We start from the raw sequence: 20,756 nt of genomic DNA on the forward strand, positions 1-20,756 counted from the left end.
ATTGCTCTGACGGCGAAAGAGCTCCCATTTTTGAATTTTAGTTCCTAAATTATTTTTCTTCTTGTTTTCTTTTTCTTATTTTTTTCCTTCTCAATTTTCATTTCTGTGGAAGCCAACCCCCCTTGGGATCACCGTCGACATCATGTATCTTCTTTCTCTGGCTGTGACAACCAGTAACCGTTGGGTCACCGTCAACTTTGTAGATCACATCTGAATATTTGTACGTAGATATATTCACTTGGGTTACTTAAAAAATGCAAATTGTTATTCCGTTAATAAATTGCAACCTTCTTTAAATTAATAATATTTACCGCACTTGACACCTTCCTTCTCTTTCACTACATCATTATTAAAACCTCAGTTGTGAGTCAGCGCTCTTTCCTTCCTGTTGTCTCTTCCTTACGTAACTTAATTGCGCTGTTTAAGTCAAGGTGTTCTGGGTAGCTGGGCATAAATACCCTGTTAGTGTCCCTTTAAAGTTCTTTTGTGGTTGTTGTTGCTTTGCACTTTTGATGCAACCACAGATACCGTTATCGTATGAACTGGAGCCGGTCACGGAGGCAATTGCAACTTGGCACCGTGTGCATGAAACAGACGATAAAAACTAATTAGGCTAGAAGCTTTCAAGAAAAAAAGAAAAGAAAAAAAAGGTGGTAGTTGCTTTTTTATGGTTTTCATACTTGAAACTCAAAAGTTACTCAGATTGGCCAAAATATTTCTACAAAAATGAAGCCTTTTCACAAAGTAAACAAATTAAGACGCCTTTTTTTCTGGGATTATAAAACGTTCTTAATTAAACTGCACGTTATGATACAAGTAAATTTAGTGGTTTTCTTTTCTTCCGCACGGTTTTCAGTGATTGGGCGGATTGTGATCCTGGGTTCGAGCCCCACCCCTGCCCGTTTCGATCTGGATGAGCGTCGTACCGGCGTGCGGTCGTGTATCACTACTGCGTGGTGCACGTTAAAGACCCCAGGCTAGCGGCTGTACCGCACTGGCTAAATTTCTCATCTACAGCTGGGAGACTCGTCGCCCCTGTGAGGCAGACCAAGTTCTAGGCTGTATAAACGCACACACAACCCAATTTTAATTTTTTTTGGGCGGATTGTAGAAGCAATCTGCCCTATTTGCACCAACTAATAAAAATCACTCTTTTCTGACTAATCGGACTTTAATGCTACGAATCTGATCTGAACAAAATAAGTCCGACTTAAATCAAATAAATTTTAACCAAATAAATCTTACATATTATTTAAAAATCGTTTTTTCTTTTCCCCTGGTTCGAATCACTTTATGACAAGATCCACTGCCAAACACCAAGCCGGGCTTGGCTTTTGAGCCTTTTGAGGCATGTATTTTCCGCTTTGCCCACCGCGTCTCACAGGGAATTACACTTCAAGGTCGCCCCAGCATGCATACGAACAACTTTTCAGCTTCCCGCGCAACCCCTTTGGCACTTGCACTGCCGTCCACCCTTCGCGTCAGTTTAGGATCCACGGCTCTGGCCAGGACCTCTCCCGTCGCACACAATACAAACGCACGCTCCAAATAAGAGAGCACCCCCAAAAACATTAAAAAAGCAAAACATCACCATAGAAACACTTCCTCCAGAGTGTGCATTTTGCCCGAAGAAAGCTACCACAGAAGTTTACTGCACGCTTTGAATGACGTATTTTTACCCAGCCGGGGCGTAACATTTCCGCTGGGCTGTAGTGTACACCTCCCTAGTTCTTCCCTGTAGCTTTTTCAAGCTTATTTTTCTTCCTAAGCCGTCTGAGGAGAAGCCCGTCGTTATTTCGTCTGTGTACGGAGAGGCACTGATTGGATGGGAGATAAACCCCGGGTACGGCCAATTAACAATACCCAGTACAACAGGACTCTGTTCGAACATTCGTTCAAAAACGCCAAGCCGCAAACTAAAAATGTGTGCGCGGGCCTGACCGACCTGACGTCGGCGGCGCGCCGATCAGTTGGCGTCGTCGTTCGGCGGCGGCGGCGCAAAAACGCTTGGCGTCGTCGCGCCGGCGTTTCGGCGCCCGTATTCGTTGTGCCCTCTGGTGAGCGCATAAAGAAGTAGCGACTCACGTGACCCGAAAGTGGAGGAAGGCGGAGTCGGCGGACTCGTTCCTCAGGTGGGCTGGTGGCGGGTTCTGATGCGGGCGGTCCGATCGCGGTTCCCTCAGCGATGATCAACACGTGCATTCCGAGTGCCGTTGCCGTTTCCCTGGCGATCTGCCTCGTCTCCGGTGAGTGATATCCCGCGCATCAAGTTGGGCGCCCGCGCGTTCGGGCGATGCGTGTCGGGCGGCGCAGCCCATCTTGCCCCTTCCACAGAGCGTTGGTTGGGGCCGAAAAGTGGCGCGCTCGGTTGAGCGGTTCGTTCTCCTGGTGATCTGAGATCTCCGGCGATTTGTTCAGTGACACGGGGATCGAGAGACGCGCTCACGAATTAGCTACGGGCACCGTCGCACGGCCTATATCTAACTCAGTTTTCGTTTTCCGCGACGCCCGTAGTGACATTGCTACCTGGGCAAAAAGAAGGAAAAAAAAGGCGCGCGCGGTAGCTGGGGGGCTCCCGCTCGATTGAAAAAGCCGGTTGAGGTGGTTAGAGGGATGGCGTGGCTCTCAGAACGAAGCACATCTGGAGGACTGCCAAACGAATCTCTGCCGGGGCAATTCTCTCGGGACGGACACAACTGTTGCTCGAATGCGCGGGGTGCGCGAACCTCGGACAGAGGTCTGACTGTTTCCGGCCTGGTTCGGCCCTTCTGCGCGCTCATGCGAGCGCTCCATTGTGCCGTGACACCGGCCGACGGCACGAGCTTTGTGTAGGCGCACCAATGGACTTGCCCTGCAGGGCTGCGAATAGACGGCACGAGCCTGGTTCTCCTTGGAGATTCCTTGTGGCTCAACTGCAGCGACGACCGGGGCCGCAGCCCCCACTCGGTTTGGTGGTACAAAGACAATGTGCAATTCTACTGGTACGAGCGCGGCCTGGAGCCGGCCAGCCGTAGCTTCGACGTGCCGGGAGTTGACGTGGATGTGAGTAGCCTCAAGTCGCGCAAGCCGTCGGGTCCGCGTGACAGCGGTCCCTTTTGCAGCACGCGCGCTCGCACGAGGGTTTCGTGCATTTGCTGCGCGCCGATGGCCGCACGAGAGGTATCTACCGCTGCGATCTGGCACTGGAGCCCGCCGTGGTGGCGGCACACGCTCAGCTGGCCGTCCGAGTTGTCGGTGAGTGAGCACTTTCGCTGCCTCCGAGGATCCGCTCTGCATGGCCCCTTCGAGAGCAGTTTGACGTCATCGGAGGGGGCCCTCCCTCCCTCTGTCCCACTCCGCGGGACGCCTCTATTGTGCCTCCTGTCTGCGGCTTTTCATCCTCTCGTCAACACGCTCAAGGACAGCGCTCTGTCGCGTCTGCCTTGCTGTGCCGCTGATTCGCAACGGGACAACGCTTTCTGTATAACGACTTTCTGGCGCACGCCGACCACGCCCCTGGGATTGTGGAAGGCCGGAATGCGGTCGAGGACCATTCCGACTCTGCTGCTTCTGTCGCACTTTGTACTCGGTTTGTTGGGACCGTGGTTTTCGATGACTCGTTCTTCCTGTTGCCGGTGTCGTCTGCTCCTGTTGGGGTTTGGGCCACACGTCACAACTCATGACCGTGCCTACATCACCGACCAAGCATCCCGACTCGAGTTGTCGTAACGGGAATAAAATCGACGCGGCAGGTGCTGTCACAACCAAGCTCATTTGAGCGGTCCATGGCGCCTTGGTCGCGCGGGAGCGGAAATCTTTTTGGGATGAGCGTGCAGGTCTGACTCCTTCAATTAATACCCAGGCTTCTTTTTATAACCACCTATGATACTGAGCAGTACTCGCACAATACCCAAATACACCGAAATTGTACGTAATAATTTTTAAAGCAACGGGTGTGGCTTCCAAGACGTAACCACCACACCTCCTCGCCTGATGTTAACAAGTTCAATGATTCCAGATTTTTTTTCACCACTAACGCTGATACTTCCGTTACAGCTGCAGCTACAGTAAACTTCGACATCAGTGACCATTGCCAAATATTTATAGCTTATCTGGCTTCACTTTGCCAGTAAAACCTGCTTTTTCTACACATATACCTGCCAAAGTATGAGAAGCGCAAGTTTGGAACTGTTCCATTATGAACTCCCAAGTTGGGCTTCTGTTTTCAACGAAACCACTGCGGATGGGGCGGGATCCGGACGTTTCGGTGTAGGGCGTTTCGGTGCGGTCTTTTCGGTGCACGGACATTTCAGCGCACGGACTTTTCGGTGCACAGTTATCAAAAATCGCGAGGATTTTTTTAAAAATTTTTTCTGTATTTTTTTTTTAAGTAATAAACACTATTTCAGGTAAAAGTTTTTTTTTTTTTTTCGCACTTTATAAATTTGTTGACCTGATGATCCATCTAGTGACTTTGTTAGGCGCAGCACATCCTGCGGGAGGACTGGATACGTTGTCTGTTTTCCGACGCACTATAGACACATCACGGCGTGTTTACGCGTTGGGTCGATACAGGCGTTCTCGGCGTCTTCTGTCAAGGTGTGGGCTTTGCTCTTGGTAATCTGTGTAGAAAAGGCCCCAACAGCAAGAAGCTTGAGTTGGTTGAAAATTACCCGAGGCATATGTGATGCGACTAGTGCTTACGTTGGAAAAGAGACACCGACAAAACAAACCGTCCAACGTCTCCAGTCCTCACGCAGGATCGTGCTACGCCTAACAAAGTCACTTAGGCGGTATATCAGTAAGTGGCTGTAAATAGATGTCCAAGTCTAAAAAATTGTAAAGTGCGACAGACAGACAGGCAACGAACTTTATTGAGGTCCTGAGAAGCGCCGCCCTTGCACCGCGGGCTGCTCCCACGTGGGGACGGGGACGCCTCACCGCCGCATCGTGGGCCCTCGGACAGCCCGGAGTTGTGGGAGAAGGAACTCGTGATGGCAGAGCTCCACTCCTCCTCGGTGACTTGATTGGGCCCCCGTAACGAGGGGCACCGCCAGAGCATGTGATCCAAGCTGCTGACCGACCCGCAGTCCGGGCAGGTACACTCCAAGGTATCCGGAGCAATAATGCTCAAGAAAGCTAAACTGGGATCTAGTCTGCAACATTCTTAGTGTGATTGCCTGAGACCTGGAGAGTTTACCGTGCGGGGGCGGAAAAGTCCGCCTGCCCATTCGATAGTGCGTGGTGACTTCGTTAAAGGCGAATAAGATGTCTTTAAATTCCACGTAGCCACCCTGCAGATTGGCGTTCTTCCCGGCGCCGAGGGCTAAAGCGCGTGCTCTAGAGTGAGCAGTATCGATGAGGTTGATAAAGTGCGAAAAAAATTAGTTTCTAGCTAAAATAGTGCTTATTACATTTAGAAACAAAAAAAAAAATTTGGTTTTGATTGGCCGTGCACTGAAATGTCCGTGCACCGAAACGTCTGCGCACCGAAAAGTCGCACACCGAAACGTCCGTGCACCGAAAAGTCTGTGCACCGAAAAGTCCGCACCGAAACGTCCTACACTGAAAATTCCTAGACCCGGGAATGCGTTCATAAAAAAAAGTTTTACTAAGCATTATAGACCAGTGTCCGCGCCAATTCCAGGGCGCCGCATGGATGGATGGATGGATGAATCCGGCTGAGCCCTTTGGATCGGGCGGTAGCTTACGCCACCTAGCCATTTTGTTTTACCATTTAAGCTTAGAATCTTCAAATGTGAAAACTATATTCACTCCGCCCTGAAAAGAAAGTGAGGCTATAAAAACCCCCTTGCCATCCGTTAATAAGAAAATACATAGTTTTCTCTCGATTTGGGGAGCTGTATGCGGCAGGCTGTCCGAATGCACCGGCACATCGTGAAATATGTCTTCACCAGAAGCCTCCGCGGCCCGTTCTTCAACAGATAGGATGTCGTGAACATTCGAGAACCCATCTCGATTAAGAAAACAAGAGAAAACCTTTCTTGTCTTAAATGTTCTCGGTGTCTGCTGACCCTTAACATCCGCGTTTCAGTCCGGGTTCATTGCGTAGTAAATATTTCGCTACCGCTTTCTTGTAGCTTTCAAATGCTTGATTGTTGGCTTCTTGTATACGACATTACATTCGTGGCACGTTTGAGACCGATTTTCGCGATCTGCTTGCCTTTCTGCGGCAGCGCGGCCCTGCCGAGCCGAAATAAGTGGGAGGCGTTCACTTGATCGAACGCCGTTTTAGCGAATGAAAACGAGACCACGACGTTTCATCGAATGACTAGCGAATGGGTCTAGTTACATAGACAGCTCGGATTAGCTTTCTTTTGTAATGTGGCGCCTTGTCTGCCGCTGCGAAGCGGCGTAAACGAGGGCTCCGAGTATGTTAGCACGCGCCCCCCCCCCCCCCCCCCCCCCCACACACACACACACACACACTCACAAACACACACACGCTGCGAGCGTCTGGGTTCGAAACTATTAATTGCCAGTTTTAAAGGATGGTACTTACTCGAAGTGGGAGCTGGAATTCTACGAGGTACCAGGAGACACTTACTATCGGGCAACGAAGCAGGGTGCCTGTGGGGGCGGAGTCTAGGAACGCTATTGATTAATATTGTGACAGGCGATCAGTGGTGATAACATACGAAACTTCGACTCGTTTGTTCAGAAGTTCGCGGTGATGTTTTATTAGGGCAGTGTCTATTCTGCCGGCAGCCGGCAGAATAATTTTTCCGAAATTCTACCGGCAGTCACGTCCGGCGCGTGTATCAGCGGGGAGCTCGTTAACATAGCCCCCCCCCCCCCCCCCCTCCCCCTCCTTTAGCGGCGACAGTCTGCGGCTGCTCATTAGAAATATATTGACCTATTTGGCCCACCAGTACCACCGCATTGCGGCGGCGTGCCGGCCGGCCCAAGCCCCGCTGTCCTCCATTCACCCCCAAAAAGAAAGTGTTTCGTCAACAACATTCGTGTTTTTTTTTTGTTCTTTTTTTTTTTTCAGTGTTAATTCTAAAAGAGAGATGCCGTAAATATCGCCTAATACCTCAACAAAAAACAAAATTAAATTCCCTCGGGGGATTGAACTAAGATCCTGCTGTGTATGAGGCGCACATCTTACCCACTGAGCTAATCCACAGTTTAGAATAAGCGTGTTTACAATCAGTTTTATACGAGACCCAATAGGCGACTACTGCCGGCACTTTTTCCCCCCGGTTATTGTGCCGGCTGCCGGCAGAATAGACACTTCCTTTTATTAGCCCTCGTTACAGCACAACAAGGATCTTAGGCAGTGAAATTCACATCACGCAGGCTCGTCCGTCGTAGTCAAATGAGCGCAATCGACGACGACGTCTGATGAGCTACTAAGCTTCACAAGGAAAATGCGCGTGGGAAAGAGTTTTGAGGTAGTCCAAAACACCGATCCAGCAGACGCACGTACGTACGTTTACTCCGGACTCCATGAACCCGACGGCGCAAGATCAAAGAGCACCGCCGCCATCGCCACCCGGTTTTCTCTGCACTTTGCGCGACAACGGCACTGCAACGGAGGGCACTCGCCTCGGCGTTAACAATCCGCGAAATATATTAATTTCCCACTCTTGAAGCCATTCCAAATGATAAATGAAAATACCTCGGCGTTGTAGAACACCTGACCACACAACTGTGCCGAGCGCCTGCTCGGCATAGTTGTTGCTCGTGAAGGCCTGCTTTGTAGTTGAGACGATGATTCCACATCTTTCGTGCCACTCGTGGTGCTTGCAATAACTTCGAAGGGCAGGGGAATCTTCTCACGAGGACGTTGAAGACACTCAACACCGGAGCCACCAAAGCAATCGCACAAACCGTCGCCATGTTTGCTTCTTCTTCGTCACTCGCGGCGCGGTCAACTCGTCGTGAGATGTTTTCTGGCTCGGCTAGGTGGAAACCAACAGCGGCAAAGTGGCGTATGGACACACGGCTCTCACATTACGGGCACTATACTCACATACCGTCGTAAACAGGACCGATGCCGGCGAAACGGCAGTCGGCACACCAGCAAAGAAGCCTTCAACGGGAAGCGGCGTCGCAGGCCGACGCAGCCCCCCTTCCCCGTGAGCGTCTGGGTTCGAGATTATTGTTCGCTTTTTCTCCTTGCGGTCGAGGCTAAAAAGAGCACTTCCGGACACTGGTCTATAGACCTTTTTCGCAAGGGCGCCGCCATCTTGAATTGTCGTCACTTCCGGTATGGGCAAAAACATTGTTTTGCCGTCGCTACGCCAATACGCCTCGCAAGTGGGCTCATTTTCGTCTTCTGAGCTTGAGAAAGGAAGTAGTGGTGACGTCAGAACGCCGAGCCCTGATTGGCTGATCGCGACCCCCTATCTGAGCGTCGTCTGCTCCTTTGCGACGTCGTCTGCTCGCAACGTCGTCTGCGACTGTCTTACCTTTCCTGCGACTTTCGAAAGTCGAGCGAGCTCGACTTCGCCCTTCAGAGAGGGCAGACGAAATAACTCGAGCGGTACGTTGTTTTTGTCTAACAACTAGCAGACGCGCATCAAGGAGGGAAGTCAAAGGACTCACTGGCGAGGTGTCCCGAGGCGCCGAGGTTTGTTTGCTATTAACCGAGAGTGAGCGTGTTATCCGCAAGTTCCCTCCCAAATACTTTTTCCCTCCTTTCATGTGCGGCGAGACTCCTCACTCTCGGTTTGGCGCGGTTGGCGCAGTTAACGTCATCTGCTTTACGTCTGCTAGTCAAAGCGATGGCTGCTTTACCTTTCCTGCGTCTGTCGGAGATTCCCCGCTTTTTTACCGGCGAGAGTCACCGTTGCCTCGGAAAACAAGGAGATGACAAGAGGAAGAGATTGACCTCTTAATCTAAAATTGAGGTCAGCGATCAAAGTATAATACGGGAAGGGTTCACAAGGCTCGCGCGGGCATATTCCATTCAGCACGCCAGCCGGTCGTGGGCAGACGGTCGCCGATTCACGGAGTGCCAGCTAGGCCTAACTGCCGAACTCGATTGGTCGCGTTCGGTGGAATCGTGGCCTTTGGAGCTTTTCTCGGGTGTTTGTGCATCCAGCGTTCTTGTTCGTCGTGGTCTGTTTCAAGTATTTTTTGCTTTTTTCTTGCTGCTTGAAGTCGGGACGCGTGAGAAGCGCACGTAGAAATATAAACGTCCGTGGGTCGTCGCGACAGCGACGCTGTCGGCCATGCTGATTTGATCGTAAGAAGTGCGTAAGACAGCTTCGGAGCTGTCGTAGGATTTCGTCGTAACCTGCGCAAAACTTACAAAAATTTCGTTTCGTGAATACGAATTTGTTCTTAAGTTTTGTCTTACGCACATTTTTGGCGTAAGATCGTTTCGTGAATCTGTCCTCTGCACTTCCGAAAGTCGCAGAAAAGGTAAGACAGACGCAGACGACGTTGCGAGCAGACGACGTTGCAAAGGAGCAGACGACGCTCAGATAGGGGCATAGGGGGTCGCGATCAGCCAATCAGGGCTCGGCGTTCTGACGTCACCGCTACCCCCTGCGCAAGAAGCAGACGAACTTGCCCACCGCATAGAAAACATTTAGGACATAAACCTAACCGTCACACATTCTCGTTTTGCATCCCCTCTATTCTTTTACTATTTGCAGGTTGAAACGTTTTGATATTTTTTCGTCGCCCATACCGGATATCGCCCCCGACCGCCATACCTGGCGGTCCGGGGCGAGAGTAAGCGGAAAAGGTCTATTTATCAACTCAACTCTGTGACGTCACAGCGCGGTGGTGGCGCGTCGGGCCCATTTCCGGTCTGGGGCTGTGGGCGGAAGTCCCCATGCCAGACGTGTATTCCTGCGTTGTTTTGAAAGGAACCAGACAAAAACCTGCCTTCTCGTCAAAACGCAGGGACTGGGGCCGTACGAAAAGAGCCGAGAAAGGTTTGAAGGTCGGTTTTCACGTGCTCGGTTCGTCCGAGAATCTGGATATGTGCCGTGAAAAGGGAAAAGCAGACGCCGTCGGACAATGATTGATTGGGCGGGAAGCACTTTCGGTTGAATTCACGGATACTTGTGGTCATTAGATTTATTTGTTTTCTTGCAACATGAACGCCGGAAAACCGTCAAGTTGTCCGGGCCACCTGGGGATTACGTTCAGTGCGTCTCCAAGTTCAAACGGCCGCCTGATCGTTTGAACTGTCTTCTGCTCTTTCAAACGTTTCTGCTTGTCTGCTCTCTTAAGGGGTGTCCAAACACGACACTACAAAACCCGCGACTCCGGCAAATCGTGCCGCGCTCTGCCGCGATCCGCTTCCGGCCGTCGGAGGGAAATTTCCCTCCGTCAATTTTTCCCGGGGGGAAACTTCCCTCCGTCAAATCTCCCCCTCGCCTCCTCCACGGCGGCCTTGCTCTGCTTATCACGTGGGTCTGGAGAGCCACTCACACGCTCTGTTGGCTGTCGGTCAATCGCTCAAGGCCTCCGCTCACAATACGGAACCGCATCGGACGCCATCACGACGAAAGTGAATCTCTACAAAGAAAGCAGATCCGAGGCGGGCCAAACGCACCCTTCGACGTAGGAATGTCCCAAATCCACCCAAAGCCGGACCTCCTTGGCCTTCGAGCCGAGGCGACGGCGGTACGCGAGGGCGTTGGCGAGGTGAGACAGACGCAGGTGGCGTGTGACGTCAATCTGAAGGGGAGAGCAGTCGTGATCGTAAAAATTTTCACGACTCCTGCAAACATTTTCACGACTCCGACAGACCGTAAAACTAGAAGCGTCCGCTTCGATTTTCACGATTTGTCGGAGTCGCGGGTTTTGTAGTGTCCTGTTTGGACACCCCTTTAGACGACGCCGGCCCGCAGACCAAATGTTGGCCCGGTGCTTGCGATAAGAAGTAAGTGCAGGCCTCAAAAGACTTTGTTTGAAGTTTGGTAAGCAGGCTCGATGTAAACAGTAGATACAAGGAGATGTTGATCATTGTTACCAGTGACCATCACTGACTTGTTCTGCCTATTGATTTGGTCCGATTCTGCTTGCGATTTTCAGTATCGACTTCGACCATCTCAGCTACGGTTCACGCTTTTGCAGCCCGAGCTGCGTCGCGACTGAAAATTGCGAGCGAAATCTCATGCGAGTCAGGTTTTAGCGTACATACTGCGGCGTCCACGCGGAATGAATCGCCACATGTCACATTAGGGAGTTGTAGTAGATCGTTTTTGTCCTCCGCTGCGGTATCCGTGGAAAAAACGCCGCAGCTGCGCATGCGCGCCCCCAGCCTTGTCTGCATAGTTCAAGGTCTTGTCGCGGATTACGGAGCGCTATCCGGGTGCTTAGCGGGCTGCGGAAACGCTCTACTACATTTCCCCATTATTCACGCGAAGTTTTGCGGTGTAACGAGCCTCGGTAATTTCGCTGAGGCCGCTCAAGTAGTCAGACATCGCCAGGAAGACGTAGAATCAACAATTCGAACACGAAGAAGGGCAGGGGGTTCACACCGACGCCGACAACATCGCATTTCAATGGTTTGTTTATGGGCGATGGCGAGCTTCTTGCCCACACCCCTATCGCGCATGCGCGGCGCCGGTGGCGTTCGCTAGGGGCGCCCCGGTTTGTTTGAGCGGCGGTTGCGGTGAGCGGACGTGTTTCCTGGTTCTCCTCGAGCATCCGAAGCTAAGTGCCAGTTTTTCTTTTCTCTCTCTTTTTGAGATTTGATTGGAAGTGACCTATGTGGTAGCACTGTTAGGTTTTAACAGCCGCAGTTGAGGTTAGTTGAGGCTACTAAGAAGTTAGTTTCGCAAAGTAGGCTCTGTTTGAATTTTTGGCAGAAAGTGACGGTTTGTTCCCGGTCTAGACATGGGTCGAGATTTGGGTCGGCATGACAAGGGTGGGGACGGGTTGGTGCAGTGCGAGGGGTGTGGGAGGTAGTGTTACCTAGAGGAGACGTGTTTCGGGAGTTTGGAGAAGGCGGCGGGGATGAGTTTCGAGTGTCGGCTTTGTGTGAAGCTTAAGCAGGTAACTGGGGAATGGGAGGGTAGAGTTCGGGAGATTGAGGCCGAGCTTAGGGCAGAAGGAGAGAAGCGGGTGGGTCTCGAGGCCCAGGTTGATTAGCTGACTAGGCAGCTTAATCATGAAGGAGCAGCAGGTTGGCCTCGAGAAGCAGGCGGAAGAGCTGGGGGAAGTATGGAAGGCGGGTTTAGAGAAGCGTAAGAGGGAGTGTGACAGTAGGGTAGAGCGCATGAAAGGGGTAATTCGAGCGAGTGAAAGTAGCGAGGGAAGAAAGGAGGAAGTGTCAGTTCTAGCGGGACGAACCACCAGTCTGCAGGCTGGGGTCACCGGTGGTCTGGAGTCCAGCCTGCTGGCTGGCGGGCTCGACGACGCTGGAAAGCTGAGTGACCCTCAGCTCAATAGCGCCTTCGAGCAGCAGGCGTCGGGCAGTCAGGTGACAGAAGATAAGTCCCAGTACAAGGGCGCGCAGGTACCAGGGAGATCTAGGGTGCTGGTAGTGGGGAGCTCTAACGTAGCACGGGTTAAGAGGGGTGTACTGAACAGGGTGAAGGGAGACCAGTGGGTAACCGTAGAGGTTCAGCCAGGGAAGTGTATGGTGGGTGCTATGACCACAGCATGTGAGGGTGTGTGGGATAACTGGGAGGGAAGGAACCTAGTAATAGTTCATGCGGGGCTTAATGATGTGCTCAAGGGTAGGAGCCAGAACCTCGGAAAGCAGCTAAACGTGGAAATGCGTAAGCTGAGGGACGTATCTGAGAATGTGCACGTGGTTGTGTGCACCATTCCAGAAGTTCGGGGGCAGTCCGGGGTAACGGATGAATGAATTTGGAGTTTTCTGGCGCAGCAGCAACATAGGCCATAGTGCGCCCCGGGGTAACGGAGAGGAGGGTTGTCGAAGCCAACAGAGTAAATAAGGGTATGAGCCGACAGCTTCGGTACGACGTAATGGAAGTAAAGAGGGAAGTGTAGGAGGCTGGCTCCCGCCCTTTTGCAGATGGCATTCACTACAGTGAGGCCACGGGTTACAGGGTGGGGAATAGGATGGGCCGCACGGTGACTGCTTTTTTGGGGGGACTGAGGGCCCTGGGGGCACTGAAGTAACTGAAAACCCAACAAAGTTAGGTGAGGCACCCAGGGTTAAGAAGAGGGGAAAACGTAAGAGCAGGTGTAAACAAACAGCACAATCAGACATTGGATATATTAACATGCAGGGTGGTAGAAATAGGTTAAAATGGGAAGAGGTAGAGGAGCAACTAAGAAAGGAGGATTTGGTGGTGTATGGGTTTGTGGAAACACATCTCAGAGACATGGAGCAGCCACCTTACAACCCTGACTATGTGTGGGAAGGATGCAACAGAATGGAGGGAACGAGGAAGGGTGGTGGAATTGGAGTATTTATTAAGAAGAACATGGACTTTCAAAGGATCACAAAGGAGTGCGCCGAGCATTTGTGGCTGAAAGTAAAAGTCGCTGGTGAATCAACAGTCCTTGAAGTTGTTTACTTATGGACGGAGGCAGGTGCTAAAGAGGAAAACAGAAAAATGATTGATTGCATATCAAGAGACATTAGTAAGCTAGGGGAAGGCTCTGAAATAATTATTATGGGAGACATGAAGGCCCATATCGAGGGTCTGGATGGGTATATGGACTCAACTGGAAGCATATTACTAGAACTGGTGTAAAAACATGACTTATTTTTATGTAATACCAGTCAGAAGTGTGACGGGCACATAATGTAAGAAACTGGCAATCTAAATTCAACTATAGATTACGTACTCATGTCACACAAAATATATGGTAAGTTACAAGTAATGAAAATAGATGAAGAATCTTCCAAAAGTCTTGGTAGTGATCACAAACGTATTAAGCTGAATTTTGCAAGAGAAGTAAATGCTGAAACTAGACAACACAATTCAAAGCAAACTTTCTGCAGCGACAAAGAGTTGGAAATAGTTGTTGAAAGAATAGAGGCAGCAGTTTCAGGGCAACGGTATACAGATTGGACCTATGAGAGCCTAACTAGGCTTTTTGCTCTAGAACTAGGCAAAGTTCAGAGTAAACGAAAGGGGAAGCAAAGACATAGACCAAAAAGCTGGTGGGACAAAGAAGTGAAGCAAGCGATACAAAAACGTCAGGAAGCCTCTAGAAAACACAGATATTCTAAGCGTAGTGAGGAGTCCGAAACGGAAGTAAGAAGAAAATGGGACAATTTTATAACATGTCGCCGAGAGGCATCCAGTTTGATCAATGCGAAAATTCAGAGAAAGGGTGAGGAATGGATGAGTAATGTAAGCAAGAAAGATAGAAACGCAGCTAAGAAGTTTTGGGAGCACTTGAACTCACTCGGTGGAAACGACGCAAGCTAGACAGAGGTTCATACTCTCGCATCGGGGAGATCAATTAGAGGGAGGTGATGCGATACAATATATAGGAGCAGTGATGGAGGAGAAATTTCGGGAACGGGTACATGTGGAAGATAGGAGAACCGAAAGAAGTAGCAGTCCCGTTTGTGACATCGCGGATTTTGGACAAAGAGAATGGGAAAAGGCGGAACGAAGAGTCCCCAGTGGCACGTCGACAGGCACAGATGGTATCCCTATCAAGCTGGTGAAGAATTTGGGTCCTAAATCTAAGGCAAAACTAAGGGAGGTAGTGAGTACCATGATAACAAAAGGAAATATTCCAGATGAATGGAGGCTTAGTAGGATGAGTTTGATATATAAGGGAAAGGGAGATAAGTCTGATATTAGGAATCATCGTCTTATAACCGTGACACCGGTTATTTACAGGTTGGTAATGCAGATTATAAAAAGAAGACTGGAGGAATGGGTGATTGCGTCGTCAGCGCATACTCCCTTGCAAAGCCTGACCCTCCGCGCACAAACGCAGACACGGATAATCCGTTCATGGGAGCACGTTCCCGCTTCCAGTTGCAACTGTGCGAGTGACGGTGCTTGTTCACGTAATGCTTCGTGTCCTTCCGACCTCCCACGCCAGGGAGACCTCTTTGTTGAAAACGTTTTACTTGTCAGGGCGTGTCAGGCGCGTCAGGACACCGTAGTCGCCGGCGAAGATTGCGAGTCACCCTTGGGAGATCCCTTTGTCGGACCCGGCGTCAGCGGCGAAGTATACTTCGTTTCATCTTCTGTTAAACCAAAACAATTTTGTATTCAGTAGCGTAGCACTAGCACTGCAACGAGACGCGCAGTCGTCCGGATGATCTCATCGTCGTGTCGCGAGACTTGAACCCTTGACGGTCAGGTGCACTCGCTCAGCGTACTCTCCGAACGTCGTGGGAATAAAGAGAGGCCATTCATAACAATCTCAACTGGCCGAAGAAAAAAAGGAGAGTTTGTTATAAAACACCCTCTAGCCGAAGCAAACCTCACATGTTTCGTCATGGACACCGAAGAGGCCGACACCCTCTTACCCGACCCTGCACAGCCTGTTTCTGAAATTCAACGCTGCCGTTTCATCCAACGTCTTTTTAGCTTGGCTGGGGGACAGCGTTAGGAGGAAAAGGGGAAAACTCTCCGATGAGAACTTTGAAAATCAATTACTTCTGCGAGCGAATAAACTATTTTGGTAAAAACGCTAGCTATAAAATGACTGCTTTTATTTTAGGCTCGCAGGGTTTTTCACGGATCTAAAGTGCTGTTCATTTCGCTACCACGAGAATATAAAAAGTAACTTGAAAAGTAACTCGCTACTTTTTTACAGTAGTTAGTAGTTTACTCAATTACTATATTACAAATGCGTAATTTCTACTCTACTCCAATTAATTTTTGTCGTCGATACTCAGTAACTTAACTACCTTTTTGAGTAATTTGTACATGTCTGCCCTGCGCGCGCCAGGAGCCGTGGCCACGGTAGCCCGCGATAGCGCTTTGCTAAGATCTGCATATTACTAATCATGATAAAAACGGAATAGAAAAAAAAATTAAACGAAGACACTTAAGATCGCTTACGTGTAGGAATGCGCATTCCTACACGCAGCGCACTCCTACAAGCAGCGCGCCACGTCTTCCTGTTTCCCACGGCGCTCCGGCGGTGACTTCACGCTCCCCCACTGCGCAGGCGCGGTGAACTCCGCCGGCTCTACGCCTTCCGTTACGATGCTTCTGCGTTGCTGTGCTTTTCTTTGTGTTTTATTTCTGAGGCGCATCCGCTTTGACCTTGAGCGCCCCGCTGGCTTCTGTGACCAAGTTATCTGCGTTGCTATGCTTTTGGCCGATGGGACTTTAGGGGCTGTTTCGCTCAGCCAATAGTAAGTTAGGTGCCGTTTTTCGCTGCAACACAAAAAGCCGGCTTCGCTCATTTGGAAAGTTAATGCTTTCACATTAAAATTCATACCCCGGCACTACTCACTTTCTAACTTATATCATAGTTCTGGTGCATGATTTCTGGCGATTAGTCAAACAACACACAGAGGACACAACTAACAGCATTTTTCTACGGAGTGGGTCTGGAATATACGGTGTCTTCTCCGCAAGAAGTAGCTAATGGTTTCGCAAATCACTTCCGAGAGTGCTATTCTTCAGATATATTCCTTGGTGCTACCTCGTCTAAACATTTTGTTTGCGATGACGCTTTGAATATCACTAGCGTGGATACGGTTGAAATCTTGGAAGCGCTAAAAAGAAACTGAAGCCAAAGTTTTCAGTGGGCGTTGACCAGATACGGAGGGTTGCGGACAGTTAATTGCGCCTGTTTTGGAGCACATTTTTAACTTTTCTTTGCGACTGTGTATATTCCCGTCCCTGTGGAAAAGTTCGATTGTCGTACCAGTCCACAAAAGCGGTGACGCTTCTGAGGTAAACACCTACAGACCGGTTTCTTTACTATGTGTCTTTTCTAAAGTTTTTGAGATAGTTGTCCATGCCCGACTGTCTTACTAGTTTCGGCATAAGCTAAGCGCTCTGCAGCATGGTCTCTCGAAGGGTCGTTCGGTGGAAACGAACCTCTATTCGTTCCTTCAATATTCTGTTCCTTTTGTTCTCACTCGCAGTCAAGTTGATACCGTCTACTTCGACATGTCCAAAGCTTTTGACAGAGTAAATCATAAATTACTTTTGCATAAGCTCTCTCTGTATGGTGTTTCTCCCATATACTTACCGAGTGGTTTCAGTCTTCTCTTACTGATCGTAAAAGCAGTGTGCGAATTGGTGACAGTTTTTCTGACACGTTTGTTCTTTCGTCCGGTGTCCCACAGGGGGCTAACCTGGGGCCACTTTTGTTTCTTATATTCATTAATGGTGTTGTATTGTGCGTAAAGAACTCGCAGTTGTTGCTATTTGCAGATGATCTGAAGTTATCTTTGAATGTCCCATCAGTCGCAGACTGTGAACTTCTCCAGGACGATGTGTCACGAGTGCAGGAATGGTGTTCGTCAAACTTTTTGTTGATTAATCCCGATAAAACGAAAGTGCTATCAATGTGCACAAGACGAGAGGCGATTTCTAACGACTATTTTATTGATTCCATTGTTATATTACGTGTGTCAGTGGTTCGTGACCTCGGTGTTTATTTCGACAGTCATCTCTCTTTTTCTCATAATGTCTCTCAGATTGTGGGTTCAACTAGGTTGCTGGGCATGATCTCGCGACTAACCCGAGAGTTTTCAAACCCAATATGTATTATTCAATTATTTTCTAGCCTTATTCGTTCGAGGCTTGAGTTTGCAAGTGTTGTGTGGAATTCAATTACAATGACGGATGCTTTACAGATTGAAAATGTTCAGAAGAGGTTTATTAGAATTATTTACGACCGACACTTTCAACGTAGGTGGTACTACGACTATGCCTACATACTGGGGAATCTCGACTTACAAAAGTTATCAAGTCGAAGAACTGCGAGAGATTTACTACTGATGCACAAGATAATTCATGGCCAGATAGATAGCAGCTTGGTATGTTCTTTTAATTTTCATGTTCCGGTACGTTTCAGCCGACACGCATGCTTGTTTCATTCTGATTCACAGGAGAAGCTCTGTCCGACCACCCGTAGGCAGCTCTGTTTTAATGACATTTCATCGAAATCTTCTTTAGATGCTTTTACAGATTACATATCTTTTAAACGTGAACTTGAAATTTCACTCTACAGTTCATAGTCACGTAGCATTCCCGCATATGTTTTGTTCACTGTACGCATGTGCCTCATACCAAGACTGACTTCAGTCGTTCTGAGGCACGGAATAATAAATAAATAAATAAATAAATAAATAGCCACTTATGGCGGATGTTTCTTTAAATAATTTCAGAAAGCCCTAAAACTTGGGTGGTTAAGAAAATAATAAACTCTTTTCGGGAACTAACTACAAGCCATAGCAAAAAATAAGAAAACATGCACACACACAAAAAAGAACTAATTAGCAAACTAATATTTTCGAATCAACTCTTTAATAAGTGAGAATAAACGTGCGGTTTGTATTAGAAAATGTCTGTGCGTCATCAAAATCCCTACGTCAGGCAATTTAGTGCGTGGGAAGCCCACGATACCTAGAAGAATGAAAGCCTCCACATGGCCTCCTCTTCCTTCATGAAACGTCATCAGAGTCGGATGGCGCTGCTATTGGGCCCGAGCCCGGCTGTGGACACGCTGATTGGACAGGAGCCCCAGACGAACACTGACACAGCACTCGTGCCCACTCTCACGCCTCGATCGATCTGGCTGGGATGACGGTGCTCTTTCTCTCGAGCTGGTGTAGGGGGAGCACGGGAGTGCTCGGACGTTATGTATACACGTGGCAGCAGGCGCAAGGCCGGCGATGCGAAAACACGAATGATTTTCTTATCGTTTATATGTTCGCAGACAAATATACGCACACCCACAAACTGGCACACACACACGTACATACATAGATACATACATATCTGAGCGGAATCGTGGAAACACAAATAACCAAGAGAACAAAATTATTCTTGACACCATAACCCGGCAGCATGCTCCTTGGTACTTGGGTAATTGAGCAAAACGTGTGTACACTTAGAAGACAAGGCTTGCGCCCCCTTCTCAAAAGTTCTTCCTATCCAGGCCACCTACTTGCGTCAGAATCGTCGTTAGCGCGTCTTGCAGCGTCTTCCCACGAACGCGACTGTATCAGGCGGTGACGCCAAGATCGTCTGTCGCTCTCGTTGAGCGTGTTTGCCGCTTGTGGCAGGTAAGTGTTCTGTCGGAATCCACTAAGCATTACGTAAGGCGCAGAGCTTGTCTTCTATTGATTACGTCCATGCGCTCGACTGAGCGAGTGGGCGCCTGAACGGCTCTACGATGACGCAAACCGAACCTCTTCTTGGCATTTCTGATGAGACGAGGAGGGCGCTTTTCATAAGGGGAGAAGGCCCAACCACATGGATGTATTTTTCACGCGTTTCGTCAGCGTCCGTGTCTCTCCGCGTCAGCGGAAACTGACGAGAGAAAGGGAGACCAACTCTATGATGACGCGCGCCAGCCCGTGTCGAAGGACACGGGCTGGCGCACGTCGGGGAAATGAACCATTTCCTCGATGGATATAACAGAGCCACCAAGAGCCGCAAATTCAGTTCTCTACAGCTCCCGAAATTCAGTATTCGCTAAAATGTCCTCCACCCAGTTCGTGAAAAACTCGGCCCGCGAAAATAAAGACCGCAGTAATAGCAAACTCGCTGTTAAAATTATAATGCAATTAAATGCAAAGAGGCAAGCGAGCTGGACAAGAATGACGAAATTAATCCCTGGAGAAGGGGAACAAAGGGACAAAGGACAGACACAAATCTCCAAACACAGCAAGGTGACTGGCGAGCGACCGAAAAAATCCGCCTGGTCCGGGTATCGAACCCGGGACTTCTCCATTACACGTGGAGCGCTCTACCAACTGAGCTAACCAGGGGTTAGATGTCAGATAAGCAAACGGGATTAATTTCGTCATTCTTGTCCAGCTCGCTTGCCTCTTTGCATTTAATTGCATTATAATTATAACATTAAATTGCAAACTTCACCCTTGTTGGTGTTAGACTGGTGGCAACTGATAAAACCCGTTTGCTTATCTGACATCTGACCCCTGGTTAGCTCAGTTGGTAGAGCGCTCCACATGTAATGGAGAGGTCCCGGGTTCGATACCCGGACCAGGCGGATGTTTTCGGTCGCTCACCAGTCACCTAGCTGTGTTTGGAGATTTTTGTCTGTCCTTTCTTCCTTTGTTCCCCTTCTCCAGGGATTAATTTCGTCATCGCTGTTAAAAGTCGGCGTTGCAACATCTTGTTGGGAGGCGCACGCTGCCATGTTAATAGAAGTTCCTTATGTTAAAAAGTGGAGATTGGCTGGCGGAGTGATATTTAAAGGGGCCATGAAACGAATTTTGGGCTGGGATGAATGATTTTAAATAGGGACTTTACTTATCGCATATCGTTTAGTTGGCCAAAAGAAAGAGTGTAGAAAGTCAAAAGCCAACTTTTCGGTACGAACATTTGAAAATATAGCGGACTATTTTGTACCTTCTTTCCTTCGAAACCTCTCCGCCTTTTCACTATGATACATCCGCGGTTCCCAAAGCGCGTCAGCGGTGCCAACCTGACGTCAGCCGAGCCCAGCTCACGCATTAGACACGAGAACTGCGTCACTCGAACGTATGCGCTGGTCAACAATCCGTCGACGATTATTTGGATTCGCGTTCGTGGCCAGTGAGTGCCCTGACGGAACTTATCGTCACTGGGGAATGACAAGTTCTACGGTGTGCATAAAAGGTACGGTGGAAGCTAGGAGTCATCGCACCGGTGCCGGAGAAGGTCACGACGACGTGATTTCACAATTTGCAT

General features: G+C 49.3%; 1 protein-coding gene across 1 annotated transcript in view; it reads left to right on the plus strand.

Moving 5' to 3' along the window:
* Nucleotides 1-2,096: 2,096 nt before the first annotated feature.
* The window catches only part of LOC8029685, a 132,603-nt gene continuing 113,943 nt past the window's right edge, over nt 2,097-20,756 (plus strand). The window contains exons 1-3 of the mRNA XM_040218269.1: nt 2,097-2,246; nt 2,858-3,042; nt 3,102-3,234. Of these exons, the coding sequence (XP_040074203.1) occupies nt 2,186-2,246; nt 2,858-3,042; nt 3,102-3,234 (379 nt within the window). The 5' untranslated portion in view covers nt 2,097-2,185. The remainder of the gene's footprint in view (nt 2,247-2,857; nt 3,043-3,101; nt 3,235-20,756) is intronic.

This window comes from Ixodes scapularis, unplaced genomic scaffold (genome assembly GCF_016920785.2).
Source record: "Ixodes scapularis isolate PalLabHiFi unplaced genomic scaffold, ASM1692078v2 PGA_scaffold9__187_contigs__length_104089568, whole genome shotgun sequence".
Taxonomy (NCBI): domain Eukaryota; kingdom Metazoa; phylum Arthropoda; class Arachnida; order Ixodida; family Ixodidae; genus Ixodes; species Ixodes scapularis.